We start from the raw sequence: 17824 nt of genomic DNA on the forward strand, positions 1-17824 counted from the left end.
CCAACTGGCCACAGCCTACAGAATAGGGCATCACCAAATGCCCTCCATGTGGAGCAGAGGAGGGAGAGAGAGGGGAGTAAGGAGAGGATGAAGAGCACAGGGAGGGGGGGTGGATGGAAGGGACCAGGACGGAGGGAAGGGCAGATGGGGATGCAGGGTACTGGGAGGGAGGACAGAGCGGGAGTGGGAGGGGCATGGAGGCAGGTGGGGAAGGAAGGGCGAGGGGAGAACCGGAGGAGGAGGGCGGGAAGGGGAGGGAGGCCGCTACGCAGGGCGGCCCCAACCCTAGGCTGCTCTGCCCCCACCTGGCCCCGCCTCCAGGCGCACCCCTCCCCATGGCCTGCTGGGAGACGTGGTCTAGAGGAGCTCAGGAAGCCCGACTCCGAGTCCCAGAGAGCCCCGCGACACCGCCCTGCCCCGAGGTTTGGCGGGAGTTGTAGTCCAGCGCCGGCAGACACCCGAGTCCGGAGCGAGCGGTGGGACTCGGTGTCCCAGAGAACCCCGCACTAAGTCACGTCATTGCGCACCGCTCTTGCCGTCGACGCCGCTGGGCTTTCTCCGGCCGTCGCCGCTACTGCCGCTTCTTCGCGGGCTAGAGGCCCCGGGTGTCCCCGGGCTAGAGGAGGCTGCGGGTGGGAGCCTTCGCGGGCACTGAGGAGCGGGCCGGGGGAGGCCGGGATGGAGCCCCCCGGAGGTGGGCGCGCTGCCGGGTGGGCCCGCGCCTGGGGCGGTTGAGGAGGGGGCCGGGCGGTGGGAGATGGTCAGGCAGTAGGGACCGTGGGGCGGGTGGACGGTGCTGAGGGACCCTGGGCGGGGCTGGGGTGGGGGCCGGGCGCGGGGAGGGGCGGGGTTCAGGTGGGGTAGTGCGCTGGGGGCGGGGCTCAGCCGGAGCGGGCGTCAGGGGGCCCGGGCACGCGGCCCTGGGTGGGGCGCAGCGGGCCGGGTGGGTGAGGCCCTCAAGGGGCGACATGGGTGGGGGGCGCCTGGCCCGGGGAAGCCCCGTGCGTCCCAGTGGAACGTGGAGCGGGCCTGCTCTCCTTCCAGTTGACTGAAGCGAGGAAGCCGGGTTCCAGAGTCTCCAGGCGGGACCTCGGGGCGTCCTGGGGCCGCCACGGATGGTCTGAGGGCATCGCAAACATGGCTCACCTCAGGGGATTTGCCAACCAGGTAAGAATTGGGTTTCTGGGGAGCAAGGGTCCCGCCTGAACTCCCAGAGACCGGAGCACTGGCCAGCATTTGTGTCACTAAGGGGTGTCTCTCCTGAAACTCGTCCTGGGGTTTCCAAAGCGCGGGGCCCACAAAGGAGCGGGGCCAAAGGGCAGACGTTGATCGGGACCCGGGTGATGCACATCCCCGGGCCGGGGAGCCGTCCTGGGGGCACAGACTTGTGGAAGCAGCTCCCGTGGAGGACCGTGGAGTGCCTACAGAGCCTTATCCCAGGCGCAGGTCTGGGCCGCTGGGGCGGGACTCGTTGGGAACCTGGATCTTCCCATTGGGAGGGTCTTGGAAGGTCAGGGTCCACACTAGACCATGTGACTGGACCAAGGTGGCCACATTTGGCTGGGGCAGAGGCTGGGGGGACTCCTGGTGAACAGGCAGGCAGGAGGAGCTGGGATGGCCGAGAGTCTCCCTTGAGGGAGATGAGAGTGCTGCTGGGAAGAACCTCTGTCACCTGGGGTGGAAGTCTTGCAGGGGAAGGTGCCTGCTGTGTTCCTGATTGATCATTCCTGCCCTTCCCCACCCGGAGCCTCCTGGAGGTGTCTGGCCTTACATGTTAACCTGCTGACCCCGGGGGCCTTCCTTGGTATGTCCTGAGTGTGCCTGGAGCGAGCACCCGCTGCTGGTGCTGGGAGGGCAGGGTTGGGGCAGCCAGCATGGCGGCTGGTCGTCTGTGCCCCTTCCTGTTACTTCAAAACAAGCGTAAGCTGAGGCTGACGTGAAGTCGAGGAAAACACTCCGGCAGCCGGATTTTCTTCCGTGCTTGGCTCTGTTCTCCTTGAAGAGTTGTCTTGGGCAAGGTTTAGGCAGACTGCTGGGGTTGGGATGGTCAGCACCCTTCGCTTCCCTCTGAGTGCTGAATGCAGGGGTGGGGGGGGGGACTGGGATGAGGGAGGAGCAGGAGGCCTATGGACCAGACTTGGGGGGAAGAAGAGGCAGAGAGGGGCTCAGTTCCAGACCCAAGGTTGAGCAGGGCATCCTGGACCAGCACGTGGGGACCGGGCCTTGCTGACCCATGCTCAGCAAAGCTAGCAGGTTCTTCGTTCGTTTTGACACTGGTGTCTGGTAAACCACATGCCTGTGACACTGGAGGAAAGTTGGCCTCCAGCTTGTTTTTGAGAGCGTAGGACAGTTGGTGCCCGGGACTCAGCCTACTCCTGGTTCTGGTGAGTGACAGGAGCTGTGGGGAAGGCACCTGGGGAGGAAGTGGGGCATGTGCTGAGTGACTTCGTCAAGCCCCACCTTGTAACTCCCACCACTATTGTTCCCACCTCCACATGATGCCACGCTACCACGTGTCATGGGCTCTGGGATTTATTTCCATACTTCAGATGCAAAGGTGCTGACTAGAAAAAAGAATTGAGTTGGGGGAAAAAAAAAAAACACCTCACCTCACTTATGAGACACTTAAGTACCCAGGACACATTAATAGGGCGTTAGAGCCCGTCCCTCCTTGTGCTAAGTCTTTTACGTGTTTTATCTTCTGTAATTCCTCCAGCACCCTTATCACACAGGGGCTCTTGTTACCCTAGATTTAAAAACTTGATGCTTAGAAATGTTCGTTGGCTAAAAAGTCATAGATTGAGGCTTCAAATCCAAGTCTGTGTGGGGCTGAAGCTCTCAGTTGTCCCGTAATCGAATGGCAGGATCTGTCTTCAAGGCTTCATTTCTTCTGGAAGTGGAACAGAAATATCCTTTACCATTCTTATTTTCCTCCTTGGAGTACAGGAAGAAAAAAAAAATGCTGTGGGAGTAGTTCCTGTGGGTCCCAGGATGAGAAATCGGAGCTGTGAGGCACATCTGTCCCTGTGGGCCAATGGTGCTTGGTGTCAGGGCTGGGCAGCCAGGTCACACCTGCTGCGGGAGTGCAGGCGGGAGGAGCTGGGGAAGGGACCCCAGGGGAAGGAAGCCTTCTGTCATTTCAGAGGGCAGTAGGCTTGGCCTCTGTCAGTGACGGGAAGCCTGGTTTTCTCTGGAGGCAGTGGTCATTGTGGCTGTGTTGGTCCTGTTTCCCCATAGTCTGTGCTCCTTCCGCAGTCGTCTCCCCTCCGCCTCGCTAGTTCCTGCCCTGCCCGCGGGGCCAGAATGGCTGCAGGTGTCCCTGCACCATGGCTGCCCTACCTGTCAGGTGCTTTCTGGGAATGGCTTTGCTCCCTTCATTTTGTGGGGTGACATGAACAGCCGACTTGCTGCCAGGTGGTGGCCCCAGACCTAGAAAAAGGCCTAGAAAAGCAGCCCAGATCCAGGAGCTGCCTGCCTTTCCTTCCTGCTGGAGCTGCAAACACAGGAACCCTGTGGTATGCTTGTTGTGTGAGGGTCCTAGGCAGGGGCTGAGCTGACTGGCCTACATTGGTGGGGACTCCAGGGGGGTGAGAATTGGGGGTCGGGGCCTGCAGGTTTCTCGTGTTCTCCCAGGCGAGTGAAGGTATGAGTGCCTCATCGGGGGGTTTCCCTGGTTGGGTTGCTGTGGTGGGTAAGACAGACTCACCTTCAGACCTGCGTGGGGACTGATGTGGTGTTCTCAGCAGGGGTGTGGGGAGCAGGGGACTCTGAGGAGCTGGGGGTGCTCTGGGGCTTGTCGGTGCTGCTGGGTGTCAGCCCTGCCTCCCCCAGCTCTTCTCTGAGGCCGCCTTAAGGAGAGGGACTTTCTCTCCAGCAAGAGGACACTGTCACGGACGGCATCAGGTGGACTGGAGTTATTGGGCATTGCTCTTGGGGTGTCCCGTAGGGCTGTGGCAGCCTGTCTGGCTCCGGCGTGGTGGACTGCACTCCCGGGGCGGGGGTGGGGCACTGAATAGGCGCCGATGGCTGAACAAACTGAAGGAGCCTTTGGGAAGGTGGGAAGGGGCCGTGTGGGCCTCAGGGACTATGTCCTGGACCACACTTCCCTGAGAAGCCTGGGACTGAGCATGGGATGGTGAGCTCCTCCCACCGGAGGCAGAGATGGCTCTGCCTTGGCAGGAAGGTGTGTTCGTGCTGACTGCCAGCTGGCGGCCCGTGGTCCTGGAGCTGATGGCTCCCCCCTGCTAGGTCTCTCTCTTGAGTTGGGTGAGTTCTGATCTTGTGATCTCACCCCATGCACACCAAGACGACCACTGAGCAGTTGTGACTCGCAGCCGCAGGCCTGGTGTGTTCCGGTTTCCTTCAGAGCATGTGCAGCAGGAGCGGAGCTGCCCCACAGCTGGGCACGAGGGACCTGAGTGGTGCTCCGCTCTCTGTGTCCCTCTGAAGCCTGCAGCTGTGGCTCTCAGGACTGGCCAGAGCTTGGCTACATACATCCGCTGCGCCTTGTCTGCCGTGTGCACGGACTTGGGACTGGGCTGCCGGTCCCGGTGAGGACCTGATGACAGCCATGTCCGTAACTGGTTGGGCCTGGCTGAGCCTGGCTGAGCCCTCAGTGCTGATGAGGCACGCTGAGCTGGGATTTGTTTTCCTTTTATGCCTCAGCTTTCTAGATTGGCACCGAGACACCCCCGTGTTGATAGGTGCTTGGGGATGTGGGGTCAGAGGGAACTCTCTGTAAGTCTGAGTCCCTGGGCCTGGGGAAGCCCTTTCTGCCCCTGTCTGGACAAGACACTAGGCCCTACCCTCACCTCTGCCCCAGGCCCCAAACCCCTGCTTGGGTCCCAGGGCTCCCAGACCCATCTCTTCTCTCTGGTACTATGCCTACTGACTCTGACTCTGAAAACATAGTGGCTTGGTGTTCTCGGGAGCCTAGGGAGCCATGTGGGCAGGGGCTGGGGCGCCCCTGGGGTGTTGCCGTCCTGCATGGAGCCCCCACGTTGAGCTGCCTCAGCCCATGGATGGGCGCCCCTCTGTTGGCTGTGTCCTGTTGTTCAGACAGGCTGGGCGCCCTCGGTCCCAGCCACTTAGCACACCTCAGGTCTTGTTGGAATTTCAGCCCTGGGACTGTGCAGTCTCCTGGGATGCTTGTACATCTGGGATTCAGCATCCAGTAGAGTACTGGTCTTCAGCTCTGTGCTGGTGTCAGCATGTAGCTGTCCTGAGGACTGATCCGGGGCGAGAAAGGGAGCCCTTCCTGGGGGTGTGGCTTGCAGGTGTGCAGGGAAAACCCGGATAATGTGTGCTGGGTTTTCTGTTTTAATTCATAGACTTTGTTGTTTGAGTCTTCTGGGCTCACAGAAGAGTGAGCGAGCGCCACCCATTCCTCCCCCTTCCCCTGAGGACCTCCGCCTGCTACTAACATCTCAAGGCTTGCTTTATTTTATGTTATTTTTTTAAAAGGTTGTATTTATTTATTTGACAGCACAAGTAAGGGGAGTGTGAGAGGGAGAAGCAGGCAGGGAGCCTGACTCGGGGCTCCATCCCAGGACCCTGGGATCACGACCTGAGCCGAAGGCAGACCAACTGAGCCACCCAGGCACCCCTCGAGGCTTGCTTTAGTGTGGCATGTTTGTTATAAGGGAAGAGGCTGCACGGGTCTGTCCTTACTAACTAGGCTTGTGGTTAATGAGAGACTCTCTTGCTGTTGTCCCCACTGTTGCCTGCTGTTGCATGGGATGGCCTCGCTGTCCCTGCAGTTGCACGGGACAGCCTTATTGTCCCCGCTGTCATAGGGGATGGCCTTGCTGCCGTCCCCACTGTCGCACGGGATGGCCTCACTGTCCCCGCTGTCATACAGGATGGCCTCGCTGTCCCCATGTCCCTTTACATGTGTTGTGTTTCACTTGGTCCTCCCCATGTGTGGGCCCTTTACGGTCCTCCTACCTCTCCACGCCCTGAGCCCTTGCCCAGGCCTCAGCTGCTCTGCTCTCAGAGGATCTTGTCCTTTGTGTGAAGGGTACATTTAGTTTTTCTGAACAAAAAGAGATAAAAGAAGAAAGGAGAAGAGAATGTGGGTGATTTCCCTGGCTCCTTGTTTTGGGGATGGTCACCTCGGCCCGTTGCCACCCCTTTGACCGGCTGCCTGCCACGTGTCCCTGCAGCACTCGCGCGTGGACCCCGAGGAGCTCTTCACCAAGCTGGACCGTATTGGCAAGGGCTCCTTTGGGGAGGTGTACAAGGGCATTGACAACCGCACCAAGGAGGTGGTGGCCATCAAAATCATCGACCTGGAGGAGGCCGAGGATGAGATCGAGGACATTCAGCAGGAGATCACCGTGCTCAGCCAGTGTGACAGCCCGTACATCACCCGCTACTTCGGCTCCTACCTGAAGGTGCCTGGTGGGCGGGCTTGCTCTGTGCGGGGCCTGCTTAGGTGGAGGCCAGGGACAGCCAACCCTGGCCCAGCCTGTGTCTGGAGGGCTGGAGTGATAATGCCCAGTGTTCCGTGTGGTTGGAGCTGGGGGGGCCCCTGGAAGCCCCTATACCTGCTCAGAAGGCCTTGGTTGGGTCTGCCCTGCCGCTGGGGGACAGTGGGGTGGAGAGGCCTGGTCTGAAAGGTAAGGGACTACAGCAATTGAACATAGACCCAACTTCACAGTGGAGTGGGTCACCCAAAAAGCTGCCCCAAGGGCCAGGTGGGCATGTGGGATGTGAGTGGGGTCTGGTTAGCTGTGAAAGGGGCCATGGTGACCCACCCCCTGGCTGGGCATCTCCAGGGCTTGGGGTAGCCCCATGGGACAGTGTCTGGAAAGCCCTGCCAGGGGCACTCTAGGCCCCCTGCAGCCAGATCCCAGGGGAGTGCCAGTTTCTGGGGGTCCTGCCCAGGGGGAAGGGGGATGCTTGGGGTGCAGGTACGGGAGGGCCGAGTGCTAACTTGGACCTGCCATCTTCCTGGTCTGGTTTTTGATGGGGTGTTGGCATAGTGGACTTGGCCACTGGTCCATCTGCAAAGTGGTTGCATTGGGGGTTTGATGGGAGGGGAGCTGAATGGGGCTGGTGGGGCCCTTTTGTGGTGGGTCCCTGAGGGGCTGGAGGCCCAAGTCACTGCTGCTGGGGAGTGTGTGCCCTGGGGGCCTGGCCCCGCTGTCCCGCTTTGTTCTCTGCCCCGTGCTGACAGGTGTTTCTCTGATCCCAGAGCACGAAGCTGTGGATCATCATGGAGTATCTGGGCGGCGGTTCTGCGTTGGACCTGGTGAGGTGTAGGCCGCAACGGTGGGCAGCAGCGGGCAGCTTGCCGTGGGCAGGAGCAGACAGAAGAAGGTTGCTGTGGGGCTGTCCTGGCAGCACTGCCAGACCACTGGGGACCCCCGGCCACCTCTCCCTTGCTGTCCTGGTGTATTAACTGTTGGTTAGGAGCCATTTAAGGCCAAACACAGACTGCTATTGGCGGTCCCTTTCTGCTGAGGGGGTCCTGCGCCTGTCGGGCGCAGGCGAGTGGGGGACCCCATGCAGACAGGCCCAGCAGTGTGGCCGGGACCGCCTTTGCAAGAAAGAAGAAAGCAGAGTACGCGCTCTCAAGAGTCTCCCCTGCTCCCACCTGGCTTAGTGCGTGGGGCTTCTTCTCATCCAGGAGTTGTTCAGGGAACAGGAGGTCCCTGTTATCCGCAGGGTAGCCCCTCCCGGGGTAGAGAGGGGGTCGAGTTAGGGCCCTGGCAGTGGGTCTGGAGGGGCATGGAAGGAAGGGCTGGTCTGTGTTTGGGGGTGCCTGAGGCCCTGCCACACCTTCTCTGCAGCTCAAACCTGGCCCCCTGGAGGAGACCTACATCGCCACCATCCTGCGGGAGATCCTAAAGGGCCTGGACTACTTGCACTCGGAGCGCAAGATCCACCGGGACATCAAAGGTCCCTGTGCCCCCCGTCCCCCGACCCTCGAAGTGCCAGGGTGGGAGGTGGCAGGTCGCTGTGAGGGGGTGCATCTGGGGCTGCTGGGGGCCTGGGACCCTGCAGCTTGATGCTTCTGGCGTTGGAAACTGAGCGGTTCTGTCGAATAGACAGTAGTCGCCTGTCCCTGTACAGGGCCAACGCTAACTTTGCAACCTTGTGAGGAAGGACAGTCCTTGCCCGTGGTCCCGCATCGAGTGTCTGCCCCACCCTGGGAGCCAGTCCTGCTAAGCCAGGGAGTCTGTGGGGAGAGTGAGGCCAAGGGTCAGAGTTCCCTCTGCCTGTCGTGCCGTGGCTCTGCTCCCGGGGTTTGTCATGAGACACTGGGGCCCCCTGTGTCTGCAGCTGCCCACCTGGGTCTCTGGCCTGCTGGCTGGAGAGGAAAGCTCAGGTCCCTGAAATGGATGAGCTGGTGTCCCCAGGTGGTGGTGTGCTTCCTTGGGCAGCTGTGTGCAGGGTGGGGCCCGGCACAGGGCCGAGGGTGACACCCGCTGTCCTGTGTTGAGCAGCTGCCAACGTGCTGCTCTCAGAGCAGGGTGACGTGAAGCTGGCGGACTTTGGGGTGGCAGGGCAGCTCACGGACACGCAGATCAAGAGGAACACATTTGTGGGCACCCCTTTCTGGATGGCACCCGAGGTCATCAAGCAGTCGGCCTACGACTTCAAGGTGGGCGTGGTGGCAGGGAGGAGGGTGTCTGTGGCACAGCCTGGGGAACCTCCAGCAGCCATGGTCCTGTGTGGGTCTCTGTCCAGGCTGACATCTGGTCGCTGGGGATCACAGCCATTGAGCTGGCCAAGGGCGAGCCTCCGAACTCCGACCTCCACCCCATGCGTGTCCTGTTCCTGATCCCCAAGAACAGCCCGCCCACCCTGGAGGGCCACCATAGCAAGCCCTTCAAGGAGTTTGTGGAGGCCTGCCTCAACAAAGACCCCCGATTCGTAAGCCCTGGCTCTTGGGGTGGGCTGGGAGGGGCCTGAGCTGCTCTGAAACCCAGCCCCTTCCCTGGGCCGGGTCCCCCCCACCAAGCCCTTCCTGCCGGGAGCTAGCTCTAGAGAAGCTTGTGGAGTGGGTACACCAGGGGGTGGAAGGCGTGTCCCCCCCACTCCCCCCGCCAGTTGCCTCTTCCCACCCGGTGCCCTGGGGAGCAGGGAACCCTGGTGCCCGAAGGCAGAGCTCCAATGTCCCTGACACCCGGTGACCTGCGTCCTTCTGCCCTGCAGCGGCCCACTGCCAAGGAGCTCCTGAAGCACAAGTTCCTCGCGCGCTACACCAAGAAGACCTCCTTCCTCACCGAGCTCATCGACCGCTACAAGCGCTGGAAGTCAGAGGGGCACGGCGAGGAGTCCAGCTCCGAGGACTCGGACATGTAGGGGCCCTTGTGGACGGGGCACAGCCTCATGGTCACGGGCCCCTGAAGCCCAGGCGGGCCTACGTAGCATTTAGGGCCATGAGGTTGCCTCCAAAATAAATGGGAGGCTTGAGAAGGTGTGGGACTTGGGACTCTCAGCCCCGAGGACCCTCACAGCCCTTCGTCTTCTGCTCCAGTGATGCAGATGCTGAGGACGGAGAGCAGGGTCCCATCTGGACGTTCCCCCCCACCATCCGGCCAAGCCCGCACAGCAAACTGCACAAGGGGACTGCCCTGCATGGCCCCCAAAAGGTCTGACCTGGCCAGGGTGGGTGGGGGAGCTGTTTCGGGGGTGGCAGATACCCTGGGGTGGGTGCTTCCCCAGGCTTTGCCTTGTAAGGAGCAGAGAAATGTGGGGGAGGGAGCACTCTTCTCTGCCCTGCTCACCCTGCCCTGGCTTGACCTTGCAGTCAGCGGAGCCTGTCAAGAGGCAGCCAAGGTCTCAGTGCCTATCCACGCTGGTCCGGCCTGTCTTTGGAGAGGTGAGGGCCAGACACTTTCTGCATGGTGTTAACATGAGGTGTATGATGAGGGGTGCTGACCACTGCCACTGTGGTTTCCAGGCCCCTCAGAGCCCACGGGGGTTGGACCAGGATCTGGGGGCCAGGCTTTCTAATCAAAGGAGAAGAGACTGGGACAAAGGACCTTTATATGATCTTTCTGCGTGCTCAGCCTGCTGGGGTCCTTGAACAAAATTAGTGTTCTGTAACCTTTTATTCTGAATTGTAAACAGAGGGACTGGTCACCTGTTTAGAGAGCCTGGGAGGCTTAGTTCTCGGTGATGGGTGTCCAGCCCAGGTCAGGGAGGCCTCAAGGGTGACTCCCCAGTGGTCCTGTCACTCTACGTGTCACCTGCTGATGGGTAGTAATACCCCAGTAATACAATGGAGCCAGTACCCCCACACCCTGGTCGTGGGCCTGGTTCCCACCCTAAGTGACAGCAGCACTCGGAGCCCAGGGAGAGAGGACTTGATGCTGAGAGGTTTTCTGAGGAAAGTGGCAGAGTGGGAGGTATAGACAGGAGAGTACCCACCCAGGGAGGAGGTTGGAGAGGAGCTGGCGGCAAGAAGGGCCTGTCACAGGGCCTAGGCACCAGGAGCTTGTGGAGCTCAGCTAGACTATGTCCCCACAGGGGCAGCGAGGCCAGAGGTGGAATGGGCCTTGAGGGACTTGGGGGTGGGGTGGGGTGTGGGCTGCGGGAGCTCCTGCCCAGTGTGTGCTGGTGTGTCCTTGGGGAAGATGGGGGGCTCGCCAAGTGCACCCCCTGTGGCTCCTGATTCTCTGGACTGGGACTACGGTCGAAGCTGGCAGAGGGGTTTTCTGGGAGAAACACAGGCCTTTCCCCTTTTGTTTCTGTGAGGGGTGTGGCAGGAGGACGGGGCTGGCCTGTTTCTGCCTGCTACCTGCCAGGTCTGAAGGAGGGCAGGCATCCTCCATCTGAGGGTCGGGATGTCATGGTCTGGCCATGTGGGGCACTTGGGGTTTCTGGGCTGTTTTCTCAAGTCCGCTGGACTTGAGCCATGGGCTTCTGTGACCCTCGGTTGGGAGGAAGCCATGTGGTTCATTAGACCCACAGCTGCCTAAGAGGCTGCTGGAGACCCTTCTTGACAACCAAGACCTGATATTGCCTGGGGTGTGGGGGCGGGGCAGCACCTGCCTTTCCTGAATGCCCCAGGCCCTGGCTACAGGCTCAGGGCTGCTGGGACCCAGCCCATCCTAGCTTTGTGGGGAAGGACCACTCTGGTCTCTGGTGCAGGTGCCAGGCTGCAGGGAGGGGCTGGGAAGCCTCTGGCGTAGGCCTTCTGGGAGCGCCTCCCCGCTGAGGGCCCTGTGTTCCCACGGGAGCTCATATTGAGGCGCCTGGGGGTCTGTCTGCAGCTCAAGGAGAAGCACAAGCAGAGCGGCGGGGGCGTGGGGGCGCTGGAGGAGCTGGAGAACGCCTTCAGCCTGGCTGAGGAGTCCTGCCCCGGTATCTCGGACAAGCTGATGGCTCACCTGGTGGAGCGGGTGCAGAGGTGAGGCCCAGAGCGCTTGCTGTGGCTGTCACACCAGAGACCAGGCTGTATGCATCTCTCCCCCTAGGCCCGCCCATGCAGCCGCCCACTGCCCTGCTGGCCGTGCATCCGGCCTGCGCTCCAGGCCAGGATTCTTCTCCGCAGGTTTTCGCACAACAGAAACCATCTGACGTCCACCCGCTGAAGGGCACTGCTGCTTGAGGAGCATGGGGAGGAAGGTCTGACTTGGAACCCCTGTGCTGCTGTGACCACCATCATCCCTCCCCCCACCCTGGACTGAGGAGTGGGGACTGTTGGCCTGTCTGCCTCCTCCCCTGCCGGGAGGCCCCAGTGGCCAAGCTGGTTGGTCATAGATGGGTCTTGTGGTGTTGATCAGGTACCGTGTCTCCAAAGTACTCAAGTCAGCCAGAACTGGGGTGTTGTTTTTTTTTTTTTTTTCTAAAAGAAAATGAAATTCCTTGCTTCCCTAAATGTTCTGAGGTTAAGGTGTTAGTTTTCATAGAACATTGAGAGGCCCCTGCCACTTTCAATAAAGACCCGGATTGGAGAGATGCTGGCCATGGTTGGGGCCTGTTCCTGGCTTCTGTGTCCTAGTCCTAGTACGTGGTGACCACGAGGACAGGCCCTTTATCCAGCAGCGCATGCACATTACACGACGATGAACAGCGCATCCATGTACTTGAGTTTGTTAGGAAACACCGGGAACTGATGAACTGGAGGCCTGTCGGGGACTTGGCTTCCACTTCCCCAGAGGTCTGTGGGGCAGGCACCAGAGTGGCTTCTACCAGGCACGTATGCAGCACGAGTCACAGGGTCCTGCTCTGGGCCAGTCCTCAATAGGCGCTGCCCAGCGAGGGGGAAGGGTGGGGTAGTGCTGAGCTCGGTCTCCACCTTGAGCTGGGCCTGCGGTTTCACATGTATGTGTGATCCTCTGGGTGTCCTTCCCTGCCCCTCCCAGAGGTCACTGTGAGGCTTCCTACCCCATCCTACACTGGGGATGCTGTTACATGGGGTATGTGCTGAACCAGCTCTGCTTCCTCGGCTCTGTCCTTGTTTGGCAGGATGGCCTTCACGCCTCTTCCTCAGGTCGCCTGGCCCTCCCAGGTGAGCTGCCGGCTCTCTCGATCACCTCCATCCACCTGGAGATGAGGTTGGACCAGAAGCTCCCAAGATGTTCACTTGGGAGTCAAGGGATGCTCTGGTCATACCCATGGTCTTGAGCTCAAGGTTCCTCCCAAGGATAGCCCCAAACATGGAGTGAATGGGACAAAGCCAGGACTAGCGAAAACCCTAGAAGCCATGCTCAGCAGCCGCCTCAGGGAACCCTGGGGGATGCCCACAGACCCCAGAATTACCTTCCAAACGTGTACTTGCTCTCTGCTCGGAAGAAGTAGACATGGGATTTGAACTGGAGCTTGAAGACGTGCTCCTTATGGACACCATCAGCCTCCTTGGGGACGCTCACACTGTAGCCCAGCAGCGGGAGGCTGGCCAGGGGGTAGTCGTCCTGCAAGGGGGCGTGTGGCTCTGCAGCAGCTGACCCTACCTCCTGCCCTGCCCTGATGGCTAACTACCTCTATACGGGGGGCCTGGGGATCCCTGAGGGTCAAGGAACTGAGAGAATGTGCGGCAAGCGGGGGTCACTGTCCACCGGGGGCACGAGCACAGTCCTGTTGAACACCCTTACCTGATGAGTTTTGTAGAAGAACAAACAGAAATTGGTAAAGACCACCCAGAGCTTCTGCCAGCCATTACTGTTCTTGAATTTTCTTAGCAGATACCCCGAAAGCTGATTCTGCAGGAAAATAAAAAGCTGCTGGCTCCGGTCCGTGTCCTAGGACTCTGCCCCGAGTAGCACCTGCTCCCCAGAAGGCACGTCCACCCCCCTAGCCTTTCTCACTGAAGGCCCAGACTTTGCTTCTCTGGGTACGGTCGCACCTTCCACATGCTCTGGGTCTGTTGGCCTGTTTAACCCTCTGACGGCAGGAGGTTTACAAATCTGGAGAATGAATTCCAGGCACTAAGTAGAAGGTCACTACATTTTTCTTCCCTATTTACAGTAATTCTGGCCACAACCATCACAGACCATTACACACATGGAGCCAAGGAGACGCGGCTCTGATGAGGCACCCCAGCTCCTGGCCCTGAGTGTGGCGTCCACATGGGCAGGGCAGGAGTGCACTGCCTCTCCGCCCAGTGTTGTGAGGAGGCTGGAATCCTGAGCCAGGGATAGTCACCCTTTGGCCAGTGACCTCTCTCCTTAGAGCCCTCCCTGTGGGGCAAGACACAGGGCCTGTGTCAGGGCTGATGCTGGGAATGGTGGAAGGGGCGGTGGGGGTGAGTCCCTGGGGGCTTTGGCACCTGGTGCTGCTGCTCCTGACCCAGGTGTGAAGGGAATTCAGAAACCACTCTGAGTGGGAGGCAGCCTGAGAGCTGAAGGGCTGGAGTCCAGAGCAGCCACTCAGAGGCAATGGAGGGGAGGCAGCAGCCCTGATGGGATGGTCAGCTCGCAGCCCCGTGGCCTCCCAGGCTGCTCTGCTGGAGGGGACTTGCTAACTGGCTTCTGGACCAAGGGGACAGAGCAGGAGACCGTGCCAGCATGGGAGTTCCCCCCCCACACACACACACAAGCCCTCCCCATCGGCTGGCATGAGCAGGGGGAGCCCAGAGCAGCCGTACCTCGACCGCCGCGCTGTGGTCGGCTCTGGACACGCTGGTGTTTCGGTACCAGCACACGCGCACCATGGTGTTGGCCCGGGGCTGCCCCTGGCCTTCCAGGGAGCCGCAGGAGCTGCGTGCATCCTCGGACTCCTGCTCTGGAGAGACCTCCTCCATGCATCCTGGGGGAGGAGGCCGCTGTCAGAGGATATAGGAGCAGGGGGCGAGTAGGGCCAGGGGTGCCCTTGGACAGGGGTTCTGCAGTGGGGCTGGGGCCTTGGGAACCGGGGAGCCCTAGGGCCCAGGTCAGCAGCAGGCAGCAAGACCATACGATGCTTCTGCTAGAAGGGCCCACGGTCCTTCCCCACCCCAGGAGGACCCAGAACCTTACTTGTGGAGAGAGCATGTGGGCTAGCAGAAGGCCTGTGACCAAGAAAACAGGGCACCTGGGTGGCTCAGTCAGAGGGTCCGACTCTGGCTCAGGTCATGATCTCAGGGTCCTGAGATTGAGCCCCATGTTCAGCTCTGCTCAGCAGGGAGTCTGCTGCTCCCTATACCCTTCCCCTCCTCCCCATTCGTGTGCTCCAAAAAAAAATTTTTTTTGTCGAGAAGCTTAAATGCAAAAGGGGGTTCTTCAGATGATTTGGCCAGAACTCACTGGAGGGAGGCATGCACACCACGCTGCCCGGCAGCACTAGGGACTGACCACTCTTGCTCTTGGCTGCATCGATGGCAGTGTTCAGGTCACATATCCACTTCTCCTTTTCCAGGCGAGTGCTGGGGAAAGCGGTGAGGCTCAGAGCTGGCTCATCAGGGCCACCAGGGACTCCTAGCTGTGTCCCATTCTCAGCAAGACATAAGGTTGGACTGCGCGTTCGTGTGAGCCGCGGGGGTTGTTGGGAGTGCCGCTAGGGGCCAACCCTGCATCCCCTTGGGAGCTGTTGGGGGCCGAAGAGGAGGGAAGGCAACCACTTGGCACCAGAACAGGGGCTTCTGTAAGGAGGGTGGATTCCCGAAATGACTTTCGAGTCTGGTGCTGAGATCCAGGGTTGGTTGCTGGTTCCTGTCTAGCTGTGCGGGCTGCTGGGGGTGCGAGTGTCCTGTGCCCACTGCCGTCAGCGTGGACATCAGTCAGGACACTGCAGGGTGGGAGCTGAGAGCCAGCTGCCCACCCAGGAGGAAAGCCTCTGCTCAGGGAGTTGCTGGGGACCCTGTCTCCCACAGGGGAAATACTGAGCCACTTGCTTACTGTTGGGCTCAGGCCTCCTCCCCACCTGAGAGGAGATTTGGGAAAAGCAGCTGCTACTGCTGACAGCCCTGCTCTCGGGATGCAGATGAGATGGGCCTGGTCTTGAGGGAGCCTCCGTGCACATGCTTAGAGGAGGCAGCCCATCCGTGTGGGCTGCCATGGGTGGGGGGCCATGCATGGAGGCTCGGTGGGGGGCAGCTCAACAGCACCGTGGCCACTCTCTGTGGACATTTTCAGTGGTCATAAACTCCCCACCCAAGGAGAAGCTGCTCCCCTGGTCCCATAACAAGTGGGGCTCGAGGGGGCACACACCCTATGACTGACACTCTCAACTCTGGGAGAACCCCAGATCATGACTGGGAAGCCCTGGGGCCCAGTGGAGGCAGACAAGGAAAGCTCATACCTGGCTGCCACCACGACTGTTTTCTGAGCTGCACAAATGGTGAAGCAGTGGGGAACAGACCGTTCGTGCTCCCCTTCCTCTACCTGTGGTAGAAGAGGCAAAGTTCTGGAGCGTGCGCAGGGCGGGTGGGACCCCTACTTGCAGCCCGATGCGGGCGCGTGGAAGCCCTGTGCCAGTCTACGTCGACTACGAGGGGCTACAGGAGCACGGGGGGCCCCGCGCCATGGCACCTGCCCCCCAGGTGGGTGAGCTGTGGGCCATAGGGCACCCAACTACTCACCGGTGGGTCCAGCACTATTAGCTGAAAGTCAAGCACAGGAAAAAATATTGAGCATTTTCATTATTAAAAGGGGAGTTGGACAATTCACTTTATAAACTTGGTACCCAAACCTAAGTTTCAAAGAGAAACTTCCACAATCGATCTCAGTTGTAAGTGACTGAAATAAGTCCCTAATAAAATAACCACCTGACCCAGCCCAAAGCACAGACAGGAAGTTGTCCTGGGACTGAGTAAGGTTCTCCAAAAGCAAGGCTGTTTCAGCCCTGTCCTTGGGTCCACGGGCAAGGGGTGGACATCTTGACATGCTGCACACGCCTTTGCTAAGATCCTACATGTGATTTCTGGTAACAGCTCTTCGATAGAAACAGGAGGAAGCTGTAAACGCAACAGAGGTCCTCTCTCCAAAGCCAAGAGCTATCACCCTTACGTCTGCATTCAGGTTGAGGGCTGGCTGTCTGGGCACTAGGACTGGCCAGTCACAGACAGTCCCAGGATGGACAGTGAGCCTGTGCGGGGCCCAGGAAATGCCCATCGCTAGGCCTCACGGAACACAAGCTCTGAAAAGGGAAGGGGCGGTGGCCAGTAGAAAAGGTTGACGTTCATCCTCCCTAACCCTAGTTAGCATGTAGATTCAATGCAAATATGTGCTGGTTTTTGAAGGAATTTGTCCAAATGATTCCTAAGTTTATTTTGAAGAATTAAATACTTGAGAGCAACCAAGCACTTTTTAAAAAGGAGGATAAATAAGGGACACACTTATTCACCTACATAGCAACTATTCCCCAGAACACGTGGATTCGAAGAATGTGCTGATGCTGGCACAGAGAGACGGAACAGAAGGCCCAGGAGGAACCCCAGGTGAGAAGGAGGCAATTGTCTCCATGAGGACAGCAGCTGCACCAATGGGAAGAAAGCCATGTGGCCCAGTCCAGCCTCACCCAAGGGGACATGCAGAGACCATTTATGCAGTGAGAACAATGAAACTAAATGTGTCAGAAAAAAAAAAAAAAGTGCCAGTGTGATCTTGGTGTGGGGAAGGACTTTGCAGTCTGCACCCCAAACAGAAACCCTGAAGGAGCAGATGGACAGACAGGATGACAGAGATGCCCGACTTCTCTTCGTCAACAGGTATTGTTGGGGCCTCTATGCCAGATGCCGTCCCAGGAGTAAGACAAACAGTGTCTGTCCAGTGGAGTTTCAATTCTACAAGAGAAAACCAAACTGCAGGAAAAATAAAAGGGAATTACAAATTGGAGGAAGGATCTGGGACTCCTGAGAGCAGGCCAGTGTCTAAAAACATGCTACAAAAAGAGACCAGAGTGACAGACACACCTGGGCGCCACACCCCAGGGGTGGCCCCAGACTCCAGGGGATACATAGGGACTCCGTCAGCCTCACTGACCGTCCAAGGACCAGTGGCACCCCCTGAGTGGCCCAGGTGAGGGGTGAGCACCCCATTGTCCCCCACAGGCTGTGGGAAGAGAGGTTAAGATGCACTGAAGGCTGGAAGGCTGGTTGGTACAGTTGCCTAAGTGATGTACGGTCCGATTCAGGGCCTCAAAAGCCGGTGCATCCACTGCTCAAAAAGCACATTGTAGGCACAGATAGGGAGGTGTCAAAAGATAGCCAGTGGTGCTCTTTCTAATTCTGAAAATGAAATGGAGGCAAAATGTCCAGTGCAGGGTGACAGGAAAGCTGGCCTTCCGCTTGCCTGTCTACCATTCTTCTCTGTGAACTCAGTCCCGAGCTTTGGTTACAAGCTCAGGAGACCCCAGGGATGAACCACTACAGCTGCCAGGAAGGTCGCGCTCCCTCCAAAGACTGGAGGGTGTGTTGCAAGCTGCCCACAGTGTGGATTACTGGGTG

At 59.4% G+C, this 17824-nt stretch overlaps 2 protein-coding genes across 21 annotated transcripts in view; one reads left to right on the forward strand and one right to left on the reverse strand.

The window, feature by feature from the left end:
* The first annotated feature begins 391 nt into the window (after positions 1-391).
* On the forward strand, positions 392-11920 carry STK25 (serine/threonine kinase 25). 2 transcript variants are annotated; one of them, XM_082689663.1, is made up of 12 exons: positions 392-632; positions 1045-1167; positions 6165-6395; positions 7199-7255; positions 7797-7905; positions 8454-8611; positions 8698-8883; positions 9166-9311; positions 9491-9605; positions 9764-9835; positions 11232-11368; positions 11513-11920. In XM_082689663.1, the coding sequence occupies exons 2-12, from the start codon at positions 1138-1140 to the stop codon at positions 11550-11552; spliced, it is 1281 nt and encodes a 426-aa protein (XP_082545789.1). In that variant the 5' UTR covers positions 392-632; positions 1045-1137; the 3' UTR covers positions 11553-11920. The 2 variants fall into 2 exon arrangements, with proteins under 2 accessions (XP_082545789.1, XP_082545788.1); XM_082689662.1 differs by having other exon boundaries at positions 509-694.
* Positions 11781-17824, reverse strand: part of FARP2 (FERM, ARH/RhoGEF and pleckstrin domain protein 2) — a 112673-nt gene continuing 106629 nt past the window's right edge. For 5 of the 19 annotated variants that reach the window (XM_082689651.1, XM_082689645.1, XM_082689650.1 and 2 more), the window contains 7 exons: positions 15959-15979; positions 15679-15761; positions 14685-14803; positions 14048-14208; positions 13056-13163; positions 12724-12875; positions 11781-12546 (listed from right to left, as the gene is read on the reverse strand). In XM_082689651.1, the coding sequence (XP_082545777.1) occupies positions 12438-12546; positions 12724-12875; positions 13056-13163; positions 14048-14208; positions 14685-14803; positions 15679-15761; positions 15959-15979 (753 nt within the window). In that variant the 3' untranslated portion in view covers positions 11781-12437. Of the gene's footprint in view, positions 12547-12723; positions 12876-13055; positions 13164-14047; positions 14209-14684; positions 14804-15678; positions 15762-15958; positions 15980-16012; positions 17180-17824 lie in introns of those variants that run through there. The other 14 variants (XM_082689640.1, XM_082689642.1, XM_082689652.1 and 11 more) reach the window with 5 other exon arrangements.

Source organism: Mustela nivalis, assembly GCF_964662115.1.
Source record: "Mustela nivalis genome assembly, chromosome: 11".
NCBI classification, from domain to species: domain Eukaryota; kingdom Metazoa; phylum Chordata; class Mammalia; order Carnivora; family Mustelidae; genus Mustela; species Mustela nivalis.

Bases quoted from the DNA above. Each gene is read 5' to 3' on its own strand.
- STK25 (XM_082689663.1), top strand. From the start codon at position 1,138: ATGGCTCACCTCAGGGGATTTGCCAACCAG. The intron at 9,312-9,490 runs GTAGGGGCCCTT...CTTCTGCTCCAG, and splicing joins AGCTCCGAGGACTCGGACAT to TGATGCAGATGCTGAGGACG. The intron at 9,606-9,763 runs GTCTGACCTGGC...TTGACCTTGCAG, and splicing joins CCCTGCATGGCCCCCAAAAG to TCAGCGGAGCCTGTCAAGAG.